At 44.5% G+C, this 21,559-nt stretch overlaps 1 protein-coding gene across 1 annotated transcript in view; it reads right to left on the bottom strand.

Moving 5' to 3' along the window:
- CEP170B (centrosomal protein 170B) overlaps positions 1 to 21,559 on the bottom strand; it is a 53,593-nt gene that overhangs the window by 6,521 nt on the left and 25,513 nt on the right. Inside the window, exons 6-13 of the mRNA XM_010286895.1 lie at positions 19,986 to 20,087; positions 18,352 to 18,828; positions 14,448 to 15,211; positions 12,195 to 12,383; positions 11,890 to 11,998; positions 8,653 to 10,425; positions 5,142 to 5,391; positions 2,805 to 2,964 (exon numbers count right to left, since the gene is read on the bottom strand). Of these exons, the coding sequence (XP_010285197.1) occupies positions 2,805 to 2,964; positions 5,142 to 5,391; positions 8,653 to 10,425; positions 11,890 to 11,998; positions 12,195 to 12,383; positions 14,448 to 15,211; positions 18,352 to 18,828; positions 19,986 to 20,087 (3,824 nt within the window). The remainder of the gene's footprint in view (positions 1 to 2,804; positions 2,965 to 5,141; positions 5,392 to 8,652; positions 10,426 to 11,889; positions 11,999 to 12,194; positions 12,384 to 14,447; positions 15,212 to 18,351; positions 18,829 to 19,985; positions 20,088 to 21,559) is intronic.

Below are 21,559 nucleotides of genomic sequence, written 5' to 3'. Positions count from 1 at the left end.
CAGTACTCAGCTCAGTATGCCAAGAATCTAGGTTATTATAAACTACACAGCTGAGGCTACAAAAACAAACAAAAACCACCCAAACATGCACTGAGGAAACTGAAAACCTCCCTGGCAAACATCCAAGCCAACACTGGACCTGAAAAGACAAAACATGAAGAATAAGGTTTAAATCTAAGGCTCCATCTTAACTTTTGAGAGAACACTCATGATTTTAATCTGTAACCAAGCTTCGTAATAAAAGTAATTTAAAATGCAATTCGAGGCAGAGAAATGCTGTGCTACACAGTAGTCCAAAGTGAAGCTTCTGGTATGGCATTAAACCCTAAAAAGTGATTCCAGCTTCAGTACTTATTTTTCCTGCATTTTTCCCCACCTTATTAGAATAGGTATAAATATTTACTAGTGGAAAATCAAGAATGCACAATGGCATACAATACTGCAAGAGCCACAGCAGTAGAAGAGTCACACACAGCAAATACTTCTTATTCACATACATACTTCTATCAGATGTTTCAATATATTACTATTATAACTATAGTAACTATTTCTCATCACTATGCCCTTTCCTAGAATATTTAATATAAAGTTGGTTAATAAACATTCAAAAAATTCACAGTCTTAGCATCACACACACTGATTTTCAGCTATTTCCTAGCAATTTCCCTTCATTAAGCCAAAATAATTATTTTGGCACAGATTCAGCAGCACCTAGACCGAGGGAAGCGTGTCCGCCGATTCTAGCCCAGTTCCAAAGACAAGATGTGTGTTTATTAAACTCATATGAATTTATATTGCTCCCATTCATAACATGACCCCCAAGATGCACCAGCATTCAGGATCCCAAGCTAGTCAGGATTCAGCTCCACATCTCAGCACTGCCAGTAGACAGTCCTGCTGATTTAACCTGTCCCTGGCTGTCAGTAACATAGGGCAGCTCCACTGACACATGGTGGCGTTTTGGGTGTAACTCAAATGGCCTCCCAGCCACTGGCCCTCCTGAAATCGCCACGCCACCCAACCCGATTTGGAGTGAGTCTAGTTAAGCGCCTTTATGGCGGTTTCAGCCACCACTGGCTGAACACACCAAAGGTTATGGCTCCTGATCTGTCTTCATAGGCTCCTACCAGTGCTTCTTCCTTTACACCACTGTAAGATCTCAAAGACTGCTCTAGCAGCAGGAACCACCTGGAGCATTACCTCCAGGATGACACAGGCCTACGTTTGCTCTCCCAACTATTGCAAGGGGGCTGACCGGCAAGTCCCACATGGCAGCGCTGCAAAGCCACGTCACAGAGAAACCCTCAAGTCGCCTGGGTCCAAGCAATCCTGGCTTTGTGATCCTGCCATTCAGTATCACAACCATGCGCATTGGAGCCCATCGTTTTGCACACAGTAGAAACACTGTGTTTTGCAGGTGTTCTTCCTCTATCAGCAGAGGACATATCCCTTTCTATGAGCTGACTTATGGTTGTACCCTTCAGTGGCACTCGATAAAAAAGTAGGTATGCTGATTTTCTGGAAGGAAGCAGGTGCTTGAATGCTGGTCATTACCAACCCACAGCAAACGTTGCATTTGCAAGTCAGAAGTAAGGTAGATTTGTCACCTTCACTGCTCGAAGAGAGTAATACAAAAGGCAGTTTTGTAGGTGTGGCACTTAGGAAACAAAAGGAAACAAAGCAATAAAACACTTTATCTCAGCCTGAAGTTATTGTGAAACGTTTGTGCACTGCTGCTCCAAACAACCCCAGGAAAAAAAAACCTCCCTGAGCAGGCTGCAGCAGACCGTGGCTTAACACAAGCACAGTCACACTCGCCTGATCTTCTGAGCATCTCCCTAAACTTTTGCTTAGCACCTTCAGTGGATCACAGCAGGGTGACAGGGCCTCCAAATACTCTCTTGGCAGGGTAACAGGTTTGGTCGTCAGCTTTGAACCCTGCTTAGGGCAGGTCTGCAACTCTTGCAACAGTCAAAGACAACAGAGGGCCAAGACGCCCATCGGAACAGCAGATAAAGAGAGCTGTATAATTTTCTAAGCCCAGGCTGGTGGTAGACAGGGGGGAATTTGGATTTAAACAGCAGCAAAGGCAATTCTGCTTTAGCAGCTGGAGCCTCCTGGTGACCTTGCAGCCAAGTTTGAGCTGAGCCGAGTCCCTGCGCTGCAGCACTAGCGAGCCAAATTAAGAAATTGCCTCTCTCCACCCACTCCAGTGCAGACAAACTGTGCTACACAATTTGTGAGGAAGCCACAGCTTCACTGAAGAGCTGGAGGACAGCACTTCAAGTTAGCTGCCTTCCTCCTTGCCCAACTTGCTGGCTGGAAAGAAGAGTCCCTGCCCTCTCCCATCAATACGCAGATGGAGGGAAGGGATTCAAATAACACCTGCACAGCGTTTCAACAGCCATGGCAGAAAGGACACAGCAAAGGTACACAATCCACAGCTGATACAGAGCGTGCAGCCAGAGCCTGCAGTCAATGCTTTGTCTGAAACAAGGAGGGAGGCTCTGGCTCCCCAACACAGCAGCGCAGCACACCCACTCCATCCTTTTCCTCAGATGCAAACTTCAGGGACCAAAGTTCAACTAATATGACTCCCACCTCTTGCAAGGCTGGCTGTAGCACTGAGGATGGCAGAATAAAGAGCACCATAACAGACTGCAGTCAATCTTTCTGGTGGTGTTTTTTAGCACAGGGGATGAGGGTTTTTCAATGCTGCAGCACATGGGCATGCTACCCTGGTCTCCCCACCACAACCGTGCCTAGCATTCAGAGGAAGAGATTTCTGTCATCCGGGATCTTACCTCTTCTCTCGCTGATATGGTGGAAGCAGGAGTGTTGGGCACAGAGCTGAGGGAGGTGCTTGGTCCCGTCCCCGATGAACTCTGTGAGTCCCCATCTCCAGCAACATCGTGAATCTCTCGAGCAAGGATGGCCACATCCTTCACCAAAGTTTGGCTGAGCCTAAAGCACAGGGCATGCAGCAGAGCCATTAGGACACAACAAGCTTCATATTCATAAAATATAAGAGCAGCCACAAGAAGTTTGTGGGAACTATAACCTCTGCAGAGGCTAGGAAAAGCAGGGGTTTTTTGGGGTGCTTTGGAAGACTCCCAAGGGATGCTCTGGCTGCATACAAAATAAATCCGCTCCCCTCCTGGACCCAGCTTCAAAGTAGAGATCTGATAAAAAGCAAATTCTAGTGACTGCATACTACCAGAAAGTTATTAGAGACAAACCATAAATAAGCTTTATGTTATTGTTCCCCCACCCATCCACTCTACTCCCTTCCTTTTTTAATACAACACAGACAATTTTTCTTCTTGGGACTTACTTTGTTTTCCCTTTAAAAGCCCCCACAAGGAAAAAAACTTTTTTCTCTGTTACTTAAAAAAATAAAACCTCACATTTCCTTTCCTTTTTCCTTGTGGTTTGTAGACTGTAAATCAAAATATGCCTGAGGGCAAAATATGCCTAAGGACTGAGGGATTACCAGGGTGAGCACAGCATACCTTAGAGGGATCTGGTTTTCAGAAACCAAGTCTTGAAACTTCAAGCCCTTTGACAGGTGTCCAGTTAACATTCAGCAATTGCAGCACTTTGCTCTACTTGCTCTAGATTTCACAAACAGTTTCTAAGTCTCTAGATTGTTGCTAGCAGAGCTTAAAAAACACCCCTTCAGACCAAAAGTTGCTGTGGTGGTAATTTTAAAGAAAAGCTTCTGAGAGAAAAAAAAAAATAATCTTGCAGCTAGCCAGCTTCATCTGAAAGACACTTTCTTCTTTAAATGAATAAAACCCAGCAATGTGATAAAACTGTCAGTTCATCAAAACATCTCCTCAGAAAGAAAATGCATAATTGAACTAATAAAAAGCAGTTTTATCTGCCTGCCTAAGGTGCCCCCCACCCATGCTGGTTTGGATAGAGCTGTCACCAAACACATCCATTCTGTGATTCACTTACTGTAAACAAGTGGCATTTTCCCTTTTAACTCTCCCTGACTCCTCTAAACCCCTCCCAGTTAATTTGGGAGCAGCAACAGGAATCAGAACTGCAATTATGAAGCAGACTCTGTGACTGAGCCCTGCAACGTGCAATGCCAGACAAGTCTGACGCAACCATTTATTTATAGCTGCTGCAACACGAAGCGCTCTCCCGCGCTAGAAACGCTGCGAGGAGGGAAGCCAGCGTCTCCCACGCGCACACTTTGTGCGGTACAGGTAATACAGCCTGGTTTGAAGGCTGACACACTTTCTAGCAGCCTGACAACAACGTTCACACAAGAAAAGCCCTTTCGAGATCAATGCGGGAACTGATGTAGGTGACATGGAAATGCTGACCAAAAGCCGACAGAAGACGGCTTCCTCGGTCGAAAGTATTTCAAGTATGCCCAGTACAATGGAAGACCAGTATTTCTGGAAAGTTGGCATAACACAGTTGCATATTAGAGATGTCAAACCTCAGATGCCACTGTTTAAAAAAAGAATCTATTTGCTTTACTGCTGAGGTCCTCTAGGCAACCATAAGACCACTAGGATACAATAGGTCCTATATCCAGTGACATCAAGCTAAGTAACAACTAATTTATACACAGGGCCCAGACGGATTTTTCTCGTTTGGATTCAGTTGTGCCAAGCAGAGGTTTCTGTCCTGCAGCAACTGCTATTTGCTCCCTCACCAGCTTCAGGGAAAGCAGCTTCAACAGTTTACGTATTCAGTCTTGCCAATCCATTTGACTTCCTCTGCAGAGAATTAGGACAGTTCACACCAACCGGTCCACGCACACACAGTGACTTCCAGCAGAAAGCAGAGATAAGCAGCTATAGACAGTTACATCTTTTGACAGACTTAGAGCTACAAGAGGAGACCCGTCCATAGCCTGAACAAGAAACAAACCAAGATACAATGCCCTGCACCTTGGCCTTTTCTAGAACCAGCACAGCCTAGCACAGGCTGTAAAGCTTCACGAAAACCTTCCAGGTCTGAACAAGCCTATATTCAGATATGAAGGAGCGAGAGGGCACACAAACAACAGGAGAGAGTGCCTCTCTTTCTATCTCCACACCTGAGTTTGATTTGACCACCAAGGAAAACTCAATCCATTTTCAACATGTGGGTCAATACATACAGCCCCACCTCACCTGGCTATTTCTGCTATCTCTGCTGTTTGCGCCATGAAGTTGTAGGGGTCAGGGTGGTCATCAAAATCTTCATCGTCATCTGTTTCTCTGCCGTTGTGCTTCTGCTTGCCCAGCCCAGAGCCACGTATCCTCGGTGTTTGTGTGGCTGTTGAAGTATGGGAGCGTTTGTGTTTAGGGGAGCTGTGATTTGAGCCATATTCTTCCTCCGAAGTAGAAGTGTAATCTGAACCCTGTGGTCTCCGCCTTGATGCTTACAAAAAATGAATTGGTTTCAGACCAAGGAAAGTAGTAAAGAATAACTACAAAAGGGCAAAAAGGTAACACAAGACTAGCCCAAGAGCACAAGGAAAGGAGAGTTTCTGTGCAGATTTTAAGTTAAGCTCTGAGAATGAGCTGGTTATTTCAAAGTTGAGCACTTCTATTGCTCCCGTTCACTATACAAATTTGGAGTGGGAAATTCCAATGGAAAAGCAAAATGGCTTTGTTAACAACTCCAATGTAGTAAATTATTACCACAGACTTGGCTTTCCATGCACAGAAGCTCTGTGTATAAGTAGCACGTTTCAGACTCCTCATAGTCCCACAGAAGTCCTTTTCTAAAAAGAGCTCAATCTTCAAGCCTGCAGACACCTTTCCAATTAGCTGCGAGGACAAGCAAAAGGACGTTTTTTTGAGTGAAGAACAGACTACAGTGCTTGGTGTTATTTGCAGAAGTCCACACCCCCACGTTTGCCTCCTGCCTTGCAATTCACCACTAATGACACTCTAAGAGAAAGAGCGTTCACACAATCAGAACCAGCTTCAACCCCTGGAGCCAAGTGGAAGCTGTCCACTTATCCCAACCAGTTCTGCAGATCTGTAGACACCCGGGTCCTCCTTGCACGGGAAGCATCGAGATGTCGTTATTTGAAAACTGGGCTCCCGGTGTTTGCTGCCTCACTACACTCTCTACGGATACCGCTTCATTCCCTTCCGTCCTTCCCTGGAGAATGAAGACCCACCAAACACAGAACCAGCCAAGTTATTTAAAATTACAACACCTAAAAGCATCACTGTGTTACCAAGATTTTTATAATGCTGAACTGCTACAAGCGAATTAAGCTAGCATCATAGCTCATACAAACAAAAATAACAAATTCAGCATATAAGATGCAGATAGAAACTATAGGTAGTTACTGTAGAGTGAAAAAAAAAAAAATCCTAGACATTGCTATCTCAGCTGAAGCTATATAAATGGCTTGGCTTACAGAAAAAAATGGAGTTGCTCATATTCCACCAGTAGAGATTTTTTTTTAATTTTTAAACACAGGTTTAGAATCAAGAGGACACCCTGCCATTGAACAGCAATTTTAAAATGAAGAGCCTAATTTTCCATTCCTGTACGCCAAGGGAAATCAGAATCAACTCCCTCAGTACCATTCAAATTACACTGAGTAAACAAATCATGTACACAGAAGAACAGGGGAGACAGGCCCTTAGCTTTCAGAACTGGTAACTTGAGTTATTTTGATGTTATCTGTGCATTTCACATAAAGTTACTTCAGATGGCCTGACAATCTACCGGCATTTCTTGTCTCATGGCCAGATAGCTCATTCTGTTCCTCCGTTACTGAGATTAACTTTCTCCCCCTGGGAGAGTTGGAAACTATTGTGGTTAGCTAAAAACTTTAAGAAATCCTTGAATAAATCAGCCACATCTGCCTCCTTACTCCCAAGACTTGACACTCAATGCTTTCAAGGGTTATTGTATTGTGCTAAAAAATGTCTTAATGGCACAGTGCAGTAGTTTATCAACATTTCACTTTTGTTCCAGGAACAGGGTGTTAGGTGTTGATTCACTCACTGTATCTATAATAGCATTAGTATAGGAACATGCATCAGGTACTTGGTACAGCATGATGAAGCACACTAGGATACTTAGAGCTTGTGCAAGGTCCACAATCTTATCAAGGAATTAGGAGGTTAGTATTTTAAGAGCAACTAATTCAGAGAAAGGATTAGCATCATCTGTTGCAACTATGCACAAGGAAAGGTGTTAGCATGCTGCTACAGAGCTCTGGAAATCAAAAACCAATTCATTTAAACCAAGAACTGGCCAATGCTTATCATTTTTCTCCAAATGATTTGAAGTTTGCGGTCCAAAGACAGAGTAAGTGCAAACAGTGCCTCCTATTTGGAAAGCTCTGACCACATTCATTTGCTTTAAATTTGATATTGTTTAACAAGAAGTCAATAATAGCATCATCTCAAAAAAGGCGAGAGAAGAGACTGTACATACTCTTTTGGCTTATTCACATTCTGATTTACATGCATATACAAATGTGTAAGGAAAAAAAATCATTAAAATAAAAGGGAAGCTGGATGCACTAAAACAATCCAAATCAAAACAAGCAGCAAATAAAATTTTTAGCATGCAATAAAAGTGAATACTGCAAGAAGAATAATTATTTCAACTGCATGAAATTATATGGAAAGGACACATCCAGATCTCTAAGACCCCTTACAAAAAACACAGATCTGCTGAAAATAGTATCCCTCTCAATAGGCCTGAGAAACCCAGCCAAAGGGGTTCTTCCTGTCCCTTTCCTCCCCGCCCCCCTGTCATTCCTAAAATCCTACGCAAACAGATCTGCTTTGCCACATCCATGGTAGGTCAAGGACTATGGGCATAGACCCGGACTTAGACTAAAGGTGTCAGGGACAATCTCTGATTACCAATTACCATCTTAGGCTTGTCATCTGCATTGTCCCCACCTCTTAATTAAAGGCTGATTTCAGTTCGACAAATGTTGATATTGGAAGGGGTGATACGTTGAGCACACAGCTACAGGGCAACATAGCCCCCAAACTTCTGCCTTGCAGGAAACAGGACTGTGCACCTGCCTTCCATATGGCAAAAGTGAATGAAAATACACAGTATTAGGAATCTCTTGGGACAATCAGCATGTAGTGTCCAGCTCCACATTTGCATTTACAGGAAGAACAAGGGAACAGCCTTCACAATACAGGGATATTGATTCCTTGTTCTCCTGTTTCAAGTGCCTTTAAGCCTGTCACCTTGGGCATCAGCTGTCATCAACACCACTATAAGCTCTCTGGGAGAAAGCTTTGAATCTTAGAAGTCAAAGAAAAACAGAACAGAATTCCTTGTAGCACTGAAAAGGCACTAAATTCTACCTTTTTAACAGAAAAATGGCTAACGTGCTCCTGTCAAAGGGCAACAGGTTGTTCAAAAACAAAAGTCACTAAAAACAAACAAGACAAAAAGAAAAATAGCTATTTGCAGTATCTTCACAGACAATACCATAATATCATCTCACTGGGTATGAGAGATGCTCTGCTGTCTCCAAACCCACAGGAAACCTCAACCTCCATACCGCTCGTTAATGCAGACTTCCGTACTCACCGATGCAGCACTTGTACTACTGAGATACCAGTCCTTGACAACCATGTGCAGCCTATAAATCAGAAAGAGGACAATAGGGGAGAAACATAAAGCATGAGCACTTACTGGACGAGGAGGAATACTTGACACTGCTTGAACGGGTCCTGCTAAAGGCCTGCTGCGCGGGGGCGGCGCCTGCCGTTTTCCTCGCCGCGGCTCTAACCTCTGAAACACCCGTCTTCCGATAGGACTCCACACTCCGGCCCGAAAACCCCGACCTCGACTGCGCTGTCTCAGAGTCACTGGGCACCGTAAATGAACCTGCCCGTTTCCTTGGCATAGCAAGGATGTCCAGCCGGGAGAGCTTCTTCGTCTCTGTGGACTGCTTGGAGCCTGGTGCAGCAGCTTCAGGGTTGGAGGTTGTTTTCTCAGTATCAACGCACTCATTGTCTGAAGCATCTCCCAGCCGGGCACGACGTAGCTTCGAGGCCCTTGTGGGCCGCGGGGTGGATAAACTGTTGGAGCGGGTGAGAACTTGCTGGATCTTCTGCACGTTCGAGGTCGTTTTGCTGTGGTCCTCTTTGGCAGTCTGAGTAAAAGGTTTCCTTCTAGGAACTGGCCGGGTTACCGAGTGCTCATGGTCAGACACAACTGTGTCAGGGACTGGCAAGTAGGGCAAGCTCGAGCTTCTCTCGTCATCCGTGAAATCGAGTGACCCTCGAGCCCCAGCGCTCCGCTTCATCTGGAAGCGTTTGGTGGCCTCTGCGCGGTTTGATGGCTCTGGCGCTTGTGTTTTCCGCTTCTCTGTCAGCCTGTCCCGAGCACTCGGCTGCCCACACTGGTCCTGGATGGATGGCGTGGAGCAAGATTTCTCCTTCTGCAAGCTCACAACCGCTTTGCACTTCAGGGCACTCGTCGGGACATTTTTGCCGCTCACCAAGCTGACCGTGCTGGCAGTGTCCACATCAGAGTCCCCTGACAAGGAGTCCTCCAGCTGACCAGCAGTTTCCGAGGGCTCCAGCTGTTGGCTTTGACCAAGTAATTTGGCTTCCAGTGCTGCCAAAGCAGTTTCAGTGTCCTTAAGGAGAAGATGAGTCTCCTGACCAAAGTCCATACGGGTTGACCGAACAGCCTCTAAATCTTTAAGCAGAGGGTGACTTGAAATATGGGGGAGTTTATTTTGAGAAACACCACTGCTTGATTTATCTTTGGTAAAACTTTCCTGTCTAACAAAAGATGATGTTTCCTTTCCTGCCATGTTTTCCTGATCTTGGGGCAGACTCTGATGAAGGGAAATAACCACTTTTCCTGCTGCATTGATGTAAGCGCTAACATCTTTAACCGGTGGCTTTCCAGGAACTGACACGCCAGCAGACTTGCAGGAAAACTCATGATCCTTGCTGTCTTTGTCTGCTCGAGCATGGGACACACTCAGAGAGAGCCTGGAGGGAATCCCCACATCATTGCTGTCATCACCAATGTAGAACGAAGTAGAAACTGGCTCACTTACAGCTCTCACGTTTGAGACCCGGGAGGCTCCTGGCTGCCGGCTCTCTGATTTTGTGTCTTCCCCCATCTGCTCTAGCATTTTATTGTTCTCTTTATATTTCTTGCCTTTTTCTGTGCTGAAGCCATCGTCAGATCTGCTGGCATCACTGAGGCTATCTGGATCCAAGTCTTCTTGGATGAAGAGGCGGCTGCTGGGATCACCATAGGCTTCCACGCAGTGGTCCTTCACGATGGTTCTCTTGGTAATCTCGGAGTAGGACTCCTGGCAGACCAGGACCGTGGGCGTGGGACTGTCTGATTTATCACTTGGTGGGAGTTGGGGAAGAAGGCGCCTTGTTCTCAAGGGGACAGCATTTTCTGATTCCCCAGGTTTTGGGGCTACACTGCTTTCTGAAGAGAGTTAAGTGGACAAGAATCAACTGTTGTACAACTACACCATTTTTGTTTCCTTTTAATTTAGGAAGAGCTTGATCCTGCAAAGTGCAAGTTCGCAAAAGAACTCGAAAGATACGTGCTTAGAACTAAGCTTTTATGTAGTATGAACACCAACGGGGCCTGGCTCCTGCTCGGTTTATCAATACAGACACTTCAAGTAAAATTGTATTTAATTCCTTTGCTGGATCACAGTGCTCGACATCTCTCTATCAAGGCAGGATTTCAGATTCATTCTCATATTATCTACCTCTCAGTACAAGCACATATGTTTAGAGGCTAACAGCATTGCTGGCACCAATCTACCATAAATCAGGCCATGGGAAGGAGATGAAAAGCCATCAGACAAAACATTGCAGTGATGCAGTGTTTTGTGTGCCATTCTACACAACACAGCCCATTTGACTAAATAGATGCCATTTTTCACAGTACAAGTTCTCATATGATCATATCCCCCAGCAAAGTCTCAGCAGAAAGACCCTGTAACAACAAAGAGGCTCTGAGTTACAGTTCACCATCCCAGCGTGGGTGGGCTTATCATTACGGACACACTTCATCGAAAGAGTGCTCTTATTTCTCCTATGCCGCTGGCCAGGGCTTCATATCTGATACTGCCTTTAAATACCAGGATAACTGGTTATTTGACTATTGTAATATTTCAAACGCTCCAGGAGTCAGGTTCTCACACAGTGTGAAAACAGTGGCAGTGACCTCCAAAACAAAAGTTTCTTCTAATGTTTACTGAGTCTATCACTGTTGATGGCATGAAGGTAATGACAAACGTTTCCAACCAAAAAAAGAGTGAAAACATTTACAAAAGCCAACAAAGTGCTGTTCTCTCTTTCTCGCATACCAACAGGACCAGGGGGTCTGTAAGCTGTCTTGCCAGCTACGATGAGAGCCTGATCTTCCACCCCCCTTCTTCCCTCCATACCCAGTTTTCTACGCTAATCTCCACACTTCAAACCTGTCACGTGACAGCAAACCCTGGAACACTCTAAAATTCTCAACACAGCCAGACACAGGGGAAGCAAACAAAAAAAGCACAAGTCAGCAACTAAGCCCAAGACAAGTTGCAAAGGGCTTTCATCTGGCATCATAAGGCAGTCTAAAGAACCACTGCTCAGGGCTAGTTAACACCCAAGGCTCTTACGATGTCTCTCCTTCCCAGATGCCCTTTAGTCATGTCAAACGTAACATTTAAGAACTTCTTGGATGACTCTGAAATGCAAACCAGAGGCTCTCTCCATCTTTATTGCACTAGGAACGATTCACTCTGTCCTTCCCATCCCCAAATACATTAGCTAAAACAGAAAATAAGCCACAGCCAGATGCATAGAAGCCCTTAATTCTTGCTTTTCATATCATCCTGGCTTAGGATGATATGCCACCTTCAAACAGTAATGTCAGGATGAGACTTACCTGCACCTCCATCACCCTGCCCAGAGACAGATCCAGAGTCAGAGTAACTGTCCGCAAGGCTTGCCCACCTAGACACCCACTTCTGACTCCCTTGAGATGCCGTAGACATCTACAACAAGGTGGGGAAGGCAGTGTCAGAAAGAGGGTTTGTCAAACCAAATCCTAGCCACAAAAATCTCTCCTCTCATACACGCATCACTCAATCTCCTCAAAATGGAAATCAATTTACACATCACATTTCCATTCAGACAGAAAACCCATCTACACTTCCACCATCCCAGCAAATCCACCTGGACTGCCCATACCTGCGCATCAGCCTGAGACCCACTCACAGCTTTTGAGGCAAATGCCTGGAGCAAGGGTGACTTCTGACTAGTGCCATTTTCACTGATTAAATGCTGATGAGAACCGGAGTCATCTTTTTCGCCTTTAATTATTGGTCTAAAGGCTGATGAGATTCTGGAAAATTCAGGCGACTCAAGAACACCAAAAACCTGAAAAGGTGTTTGCATGGGAAAGATTAAAACCCAAGAAAACAGGAAAATATTAGCCCAAAATCCAAATCCACAAAGCATTAGTCACACACAAACTATGATCCCAAAGGCCGAGAAACACTTGCAAACGCTTCCATACAAACTAAGTAAATAATTTTATTTTCTTCACCACAGTCGCAGCTTTAACTATACTTACTCATAGAATCCCACTCACACGGACATTTTCTCTCACCCTCATTATTTCAGTGTGTTGCCTTTAACCATAGTAACTTTCACTGAAAAGAAGTCCCTTTTCAGTCCTGAGAAGTTTAGGATGAGTGTCAGGAAAGCTATTTACCAGCTAATTCACAAAGAATTAGAAAGAGCTGGGGATGCTCCGTCTCCAGGATCTTCCAGAGACTGTAGCAGCAAGTGGGCTGAGCAAAGCAGCCTTGCACTGCCATATGAGGACCTGGGAAAGGACACACCTCAGAGATGGGTGAGTGTGTGAGCTAGCTGGACAGATTCCCTCTGGCTTTCCTAGGGGGGGTGACCAAGATCCATGTCTCTGAAGGGCTTGTTTCTCTTCCCTGACTACAAGTAGTTCAGAGGAAGATGCTACCATGGCTACCTAGATACCTAGGCTGGGTTGAGATAGCCTTAAAATTCTCCACTCTCACTTCTATTTAAAAAAAGTATGCCGGGCAGGGGGGCAGAACAAAACAGCAGAGTCACCTCAAAACCTCAGCAAGTCCAGAATTCATATAATCTTTCTTCCTGGACAGAAACACTGAGGTCCAGTTACTAGTTGTTTTCCAAGTGGCAGTTCTGCACTGCACCAAATCTATGGCAGAGTCAGGAGCAGAACTTGGCCAGCTTGCCTTCCTGAGTCAACGGCTGACAAGACTACTCCCCAGAAGTAATTGTATTTTTGTGGCATTTTCCCTCGTATTTCCTCACCAGAACAAACAGAGATCTAAAGTCAGGACTAGGGCCTTTCTGTGGCTTAAACACCCTGCCCTGAAAGCTTCCAATCATATTTCAAACAATATGTAAGGAACAAATGTAATAAACAAAAGAGGAAAGCTAGATCGAGGCTCACAGAACACCGTATACAAAGCTCTAAAAACAGGTTCAATTAAGGCTTCCTTTACACCTCACCATCCTCCTGCCTACATTTTACTAAATCTTCATAGCAACTTGCCAGTTTTGTTTTCATAATAGACTGCAGATGAAAGTTAAACCTGAAAATCAGCCAAACTTTGGTTTGCCCTGCAGTTGCTTAGTTGGGTGGGTTTTTTTTAAGCCTCTTCCTCAACTCTGGGGTTTTGTTTTTAGGCTATCATTCACTTTGCAAAATCCAAACAAGTACAGATCCATCTAGGATTGCCTCTGCCCTAGAACACACCCTGTGCTATCTCAACTAGCTGCCACTTGCCCTGCCAGCAAGCACTTCCTTTCTAACCAGGCACAGCCAAATACAGAACCATCCAGCCACTAAGGCTTGTTAAGGATCAAGAGCACCAGCCCTTGGCCTGCATTTCCTTGGCCTACCACAGGATGCTGCATCAGTGATGGGCTGCAGCTCCTGCCTTTGTAACAGGGCGCAGGAGATGATGCAACACCAAGGCAGAGGCCTGGGAGCAGTCCTAGAGAGCAGAGCTGCTCCCAGCCGTGGCTCTCAGCAGGATCAGCCCCATCTTTATTCTGCTGTTGCCTTGCCTCTAAACAGATGGCAAGCCCACTCTTGCACTTTTGCATCCAAATCTCATTTTAGAACCAAGACAGCTTTTTGCTCTGGGCTTATCTGGCCTTCTGGCATTCTGTGGGTTGTTTGTTCATAATTTTGTTGTTTTGTTGGGGTTTTTTAAAGACTAGCCTCTTCATTTTTTCAATGCCCATCCTTAACACGGGTCACCCAGGATGGTTTCCCACCCCTAACCATAAATGCCTGCTGCATCCCATGCAAAAGGGAGCAGTCCTTCAGGGCAACAGCTAATGAAGTTAGGCCCTCCAGCACAACGTGCAGAAGCCCAAGCCTTCAGCCCTCAGCTCGCTGGCCAAGCAGAGAAAAGCAGCATTTACCTGATCTATCATTTTTCGTGCTTCCTCCACCTCTTTATCCTGCGATTCTGTCTCGATGGTGTACGTGCCTGTCTCACTCACACTGTCTTCCTCATCATTCCTCCTGCCCTGGGCAGACTTCACCTCCGGAGGTGGAGCAGAGGCAGACTCTGGTTCTGATGATATAACCACGCGTGGAGCTACTGGCACGGGCAGAGGTGCCGGTTTCTCAGCGCTTGGCTTCCCAGACTGAGCAGTTTCCCGCAAGTACTCAGCCATAAAATCCTGAGCCATTTTAGACTTCCTCCCAACACTCCCATAAGTTTTGGCTGATGCTCTGGAAGCAGAAGAAGATGAAGAGTTGATCCGATCCTCTGTCTTCTCCCTCTTGAAAGAGTTAGTTCTTTGGGTCCCGGAGGAGCTGTTATTGGGCTTGCCTGCCTGGGCCCCAGGGTGGGATGGTGGCACTGCATTTCCCAGCTTCTCTGCTGGCACTGCAGTCTTGCGCTTTTCGATCTTGGTCTTCAGCCCCGGATCAGTGTCGCTCTGGGAGGAGTGAGCGCTGTGCGTGAAGGACTGTGACCGTTTCTTCCGCGGCGTGTCCTCAAAGAACTCAATGACAAAGGCCTGCTTGTTGTGCAGCATCTCGTGGGGATCACGCCTCATCTGGCGCTGCAGCCTGGTTTGCTCCGTTGCACGTTCACTGCCCGTCGCAGCCTCCTTCTCTGCCTTGGGCGCCACGGGGTCTTCAGAGTCACTTTGTGTCCCGTCCTCGTGCCTGTTGCCTGGAAACAAGGTATGGAGATTTGACTTTCATATTCTCAGTTGCTGTGGCCTTTTCATTACCTCGCAGTTGAAATTTATCTTTTCAGTTAAAAGAAAAAAATCCTATAGGATTAAACAACTCCAAAGGCATCTGATGGGGTACACAGATTGCATCCCATCAGAGGAAATAAAAGAGAAGGCAGCTGCCTCCTGACGCTTTTCACAACTGATTGGCTATCGAGTTATTAAAAACCAATTCAAGGAATCATTTCAACCCCAGAAGTTGCTGGTTTTATAACACTGATTGTTTTAGATACCTAATGCTTTGTTTCTTTCTTTTATTTCCATTTAAATAAAAATGATGGCATTATTTTGCTGTTCTTCCCAATTACTGTAGTCCAAGATCACCTCATTAGATTCTCTTTGTTACAGAGCAGAAATACCTCTGTGGGGTCAGTAAATAAATCCTGCACACAGCACCCCACGAAACCAAATCCCCATGATGACAGACCAGATCAATGCATTATGAGTGCATGCACCTCTGAGCACCCACGTTACCCCACTCTACAGGAGGAAATAAACCACAGCCTACCAGAAAAGTGCATTTGCAGGATTCTTTACTTTTCCTGAAGATTTAAGAATTGCACTGTGACACCCCCATGAGTTATGTCATTTCATCACCAGCAAAGCAAAGGTTAAATGATTACTGAAGAGTTCACTAAACTTAAAGTAAGTTTATAATTATTTTCACTTATATTAGCAACAACCATCTTTACAACCTTCCCTATGTATCAGCGATACCTATCCCTCAGCACCTTAGTTCAAGACTCTCTGAAAGTAAGTTAAACAGAAAGTTAAAAGTAAAACAAAAACAAACCTTTTTTTGGAGAAGGAAACAGGTGTGAAGGCACACAACACGATTCAGTCAACGACCAGGAACCTGTCATCGGGAGAACGGGGAAAGAGGTCTCTGCGCTCTAGACTGTAATATGCAGCAAGATATACTGGCTAAAATACCACGTGTTTGAAAGGGAAACTGCTCAAACCTACTTTGCAAGTTCTCCAGACACATGGGTGAAGACCATTTATTACCTCGAGTTAGCTGTGAAAGATTAGAATTTAATACAAGATCCATTCAACCCAGGAGTCGGTCCTCTGAGGAATTTCCTAACACCCTCATGAAGGAAGCCAGCACACTTTGCATTGTGCCCTGAAGGCTGATAAGCTTCGTCCTTGGAAGGGAAAGTTCTTAAATTAAAGGGTCTTGGCTAAGAACTGTGCTGAATGCAAAACAGTGAGGACACAAGGAAGAACACCCATCATGCCCATGGATACCCAGCAGAACACCATGCACACCCCCTCAAGCTGCTAAGGCCTGAACTCTACATTCAGACATTGTTCCTGAAAGCAAACAAGTGTTACTAATGAAACCCGACGGTGGGCGTCTCTGATCCTGAAGACCCAAACCTGACAGGCAGCCAGCAGTAGCCTCCAAGACATCTTCAAAATTATCCCTGCCAGAAGAACACGTTACACAGCTATCGCAGATAAATAACACCCTGTCCTTTGCCAAAGCAGAGGTGGATAAACTCCTCAGGCCACCAGCAGTGTAGCTTTTAATCAAATGTCCAAAGAGTTGATTTCTTGATATGCAAATTATGCATTAAATTACCTCAGCTTCTTTCCATGCCGTATTGACTGTAGAGAGGCAACTGCAGTCAGTCTAGTATTCCTGTGCATCACTCAGGAAAATCCTAGGATGAGCAGCAGCTGCCTAACTCTCTAGTTTTCCCCGAAAGGAAAGAGCGAAACTACTGAGGCACATTTGTATCCCTGACAACGTTCTCCAGCAAGTCAAGAAAATCCAGTATCATAACAGAAAAAACCCAACCCAAACCTCAAAACCCTCTATCACGCAGTCACAGTAGACTGAAAATAAGACCCTAAATAATCAAGCAGGGCACCTCAACACTGTCCCTTATGGGGAAGAACTAGAAACAAGCAATGACAACAAAACAGTTCAATTTCCATGTCATGCCAAACCCCAGGGCTGGATGTATGAGACCTTTTTTACCATAGGGGCTTCTCAAAAAACTGTAAGCAAAACACAAGTTGGAGACGTAACAGGCAAGACTTTTCATATTACAAGATTTTTTCCAACAAGGACCAAGCAAATACTCCTTTAAGGGAAAACAACGTATTGCTCTCTTTTATGAAGGATCTCAAGCACAAGTAGGTCTAGTAATCTTCAATATGACTTCATCAATTAAAGTTGCAGTTCAAAACAATAGTTTTTCCAGAGGCCTGTGAGAGGCAGTGAGAATGCAGGAATTGGTGGTCTCCACCTAGCTGTTCAGTGCATGGCCCAAGAGAGGCATTCAAGCAAGCCCAAATCGTGCAAAATATGTTCAAAGTCGCATGAGAATCATGTGAGTCCCACCAGCTGCACTAAGAACTGGGCTCCAAACTACACTTCAGATCTTTGAAAATCCCCAAAGAATTCCTCACAGTGACACTTAACAGGACACAGGTCTACAAAATCTGAAGTTTTTGAGCAGAGCAGGATTTCAGAGAAGTTTTAGTTGAAGAGAAGAAACCTTCTTCTACAAGCACAACATTTCCTCCATTGGTGATCATGTATATCTCAACTCTTATCACCAGCCTCCATGTTAGGACCTCTGGTCATCTGACCACATGGCTCTGGTCATTACACCCATATGGAGGATTACACTTAGCCTCTTCTGGACTACAGTTAAAAAGAAAAGTCATTCCTTCAGCTAGGAGAAGCCAAGACAAGAAAATCCACTGAAATACCTGTGTTTACTAGCCTGCTTGACCACATGGAAATTATTTTAGACATTTAAAAATCAAAATCCTTTTTTTAATCACTGCTTCTATGAAGCTGGCATTACAGATGTAGAGGAACTAGATTAGAGTGTCCCCAGGCCAGCATCACACATGACTTCAGGGGCAGGTGAAGAGCCTGCTAGCCATATTTGAAACCATTAACAGCCATTAAAGAAATATTCTTCACCTTAAAAATGTGGAGCAGATAATTGAATCAAGTTCTCCTCGACAGGAGAAGAGTTCTCCCCTTTTACTATGCTGCATTTGCACAGACAACAGAGAACTATGTCCCCATGACGAGACATTCACTCACCTTTAAGAGTCCTCACGTGAACTGGCAGGTCACTCTTAGTACTGTACACATCATCTCCTGGAGACTGCCGTCTCATCAAGCTTGGGTCATTCTGGACAAGCCAGTCAGCCACTTTGCTCTCTGCTGACATCACTTCTGTATGAGCTGGGTCTTTACTGTATGGTCTTCTCTGTCTGAGTGAAAATTTAGTTACATGGTCTTTTATCTTTATTTTACCAGGGGTACCATCATCAAATTCAATGGTGAAAGAGGCATGACTCTGTACAACAGGGGCTACTACAGCATCAACATCCTTTGTTGGGATCTCATGGACCTGTGTTTCTGGAGATTTTGATAGATGCTGAAATTCTTTAGTTGGAATCTCGAAGTAACTTGGCTCTCTCCGGAAGGCAAACACAGACTGTTCTTGGGTGTCTCGATAAGCAGAAATATTACCATTCAATTCCTCTTCATGTTGGGTTATCTCTTTTGACCTTTCTACAAAAGGGTAGGAAGGGGGCGGGGGAAAAAGCAAGAAAACCTTACATTCGCAAACATTAGCTGAAATGGATTAAAGAAAAAAATACAAGTTCTGTTTTAGATAGCTTTGTACTCTGGCCTCGTCACCGAAATCGGTGCTTACTGCACTGCTGCGGTCTGCCCAACATTTGTTATATTCACTTTGTGCTTTCTTCCACAGCTCCCCATAGAGAGCGCTGAGTACACACAGACACATGCACAGTTGTATGTTTTGACAGAACCTATGCTGTTGGTGGCATTTTAAGGTTTCTGTATGCCTGGGCTGATGTGGAAGGAAGATCCTGTTTCACTTCGCTGAATTCATTTATACGCACACCTACTCAACTTTCCACAGTTCAAAGGAAATGCTTGTCTGTGACTAGCTTTGCACACTCATCGTTTTGCTGGATCATCACATAATTCTGCAACATCACCAGGGACAGAACCACATCTTTTCAGTAGTACCCAAACTTCTTGGCTAGAGGGTCACTTACTTATTTCAACCTCTTGGGAGGGTTGCTAATCACAACCCCTCGCTACTAGAGAACACGCTGCACATGCATCGAAATAAAACACTTCTTTGTGCAGTAAAGCATATACTTGATAGAAACATCAGGTTTACTGCACAAGTGAAAAAAGATGCATCTTCCACGCATACAGATTCACAACAACAGGAGTGGTAAGACTAAATGGCTTCCAAGGATGATGAGGTGAGAAACAGATTGCTTCCACATTAATCAAATACAGTCAATGCATCAGCTCGTAAAGTGCCTATTAGATAGCAAACTCCTGGGAGACACAGTGGACGGTTTATTCAGGTGTGCTGCATACAACCACAGATACAGCACTGCTGTGTAACTAGATCTCAAACAAGCTTAGCGAGGCCTCTCTCATCCATACTGAGTTATTTCACAACTGCTGTTTCTAACATTCAAATATTTTAGGGGAAACATTTTAATCTTCCCTTATTCTGGTTCCATCAGCAGCAATCTACACATAGAAATGTGTAAATATGAGCACAAAAAAAGTGGTAAATAAAGCCTTGAAGCAGGATGGCTTCACACAGTACAGATCAAAAGTGTGCAGAAATTCTGTGTGTGTCCCCATCTTCTTCCATCCCAAATCACCTCCATTACCTGAGTAATGTTCCTCTTGCCTTCTGTCCTCCTTGTTATTTGCATCATCTTCCCCCCACCAGGAGGGCTGCCCATAAAGAGGGGTGCGGTAGGTATTGGTTTCTAGGAAGATAAGCAAATACTTTGACACAGAAAACACCAATTTACCAGGTTCACAAAAGTCAACCACATGCCAAAAAGTGAAAAATTTTGATTTTTCAGGGTCAGATGAGATTATGTACCTGTTACACTGCAGTTATAAAAACAGCAAATTATACTTAATAATGAGTATGTTCAGGCTTCCCTACCCCCACTTTTTTCTTTTTTGCATTCTGCTGCAAGATGTTGACTCCATCTCCCTTCACTGTCTTTCATAGCTGTGTTTCCCAAATACTGGCTTTTCCCCCTCTCTAGCCTCATTATTCACAGGAATTGGAAGATTTTTGGCAGGACAGACTACAAAACACTAACCACAAAATTGTCTGCAACTTGCCTGCAATTCAGGTGAAAATCAGACTTTTTTTTTTTCCCCCCTATCTTAATTGGAAAGACTTTAGCTCTGCCCTTTCTTGCCCCACCATGTCCTTGGATGTTGCGAGGCCAGGGATTTTTCCAACTATTCACCACTCCCACTCTGAGTGACACACATCCCACAACAGGAAATTCTTGAAGCATTACAAATTTAGGGAAAATGGTAAAACCACCTCCTTATGCATACATAAAGTAGTAAACTCCTGCTCTCTAATGCTTAAAGTAAACCAAGTGGATTCCAAAGCCATTGCAGGACAGAGGTTTTTCTCATGGAGAAGATTCCCCTAGAAGAGCCAGGCTTCTACCATTTTCTCTGCTCAGTGAGCACTCACTGGAAGATGAGAGCTTCACTGCAACAACTGGTACCCAAAGGAGCTGATCCACTGCTGCTCATTTTGTCTCCCACAAAACAAGATTGTGTTTTGGAATTGCCTTGGGCTGCTGCTGTTTATGCAACAAGTAAAAAGAATACACCTCTATTTACCCATGGTATAGTTATTACTATTATGTTTTTATAATAGTTTAAGAGAAGCAAATAAAGTTGCTTTTGTTCTTTCATCTAGAGGTGACAGAAACACAAGGATAGGTCAGGGGCTGAGGTAAAGGTCCAGCTTTGTCAGCTGCTTCTGCCTCTACCAGTAACAGCCACCAGCAGACGCTTTACCAGCCACGTCTTAAACCCTGGCCCCAGCTAGAGCCATACCCAGGCTTCTACCGCCAGCTGCTGCTCGGCTTGTAGTTTTAAAACCACACGCTGCTCTGTGTAAAGCAGCCCTCAAACAGCCTTGCAACTTTGCGTTCTCTACTTTAATAGGGACATGACAGAAAGTAGTTGTTAGCATAAGGGAAGTCAGGAGAGGAAGGAGAATTAAATAAGTTAAAGAAAAAAAGAAGCCTGATTTTATGCTGCTGTTTCTAAAGCTACACAGACCCAATAGCCATAACTTAATATGGGGTTTTTTTCTAGAATAGTTCCAGAGATATGTAAGCTCATACACTGACAATCCACAGGCAAAAATTTTGCTTTACAGATGCAACCCACAGGCCCTTTTCAAGGTATCTTC

The sequence above is a fragment of the Phaethon lepturus genome, unplaced genomic scaffold (genome assembly GCF_000687285.1).
Source record: "Phaethon lepturus isolate BGI_N335 unplaced genomic scaffold, ASM68728v1 scaffold20425, whole genome shotgun sequence".
NCBI lineage: Eukaryota > Metazoa > Chordata > Aves > Phaethontiformes > Phaethontidae > Phaethon > Phaethon lepturus.
Note: the sequence above shows the minus strand (reverse complement) of the source record. Positions and strands in the feature narration are given on the sequence as shown.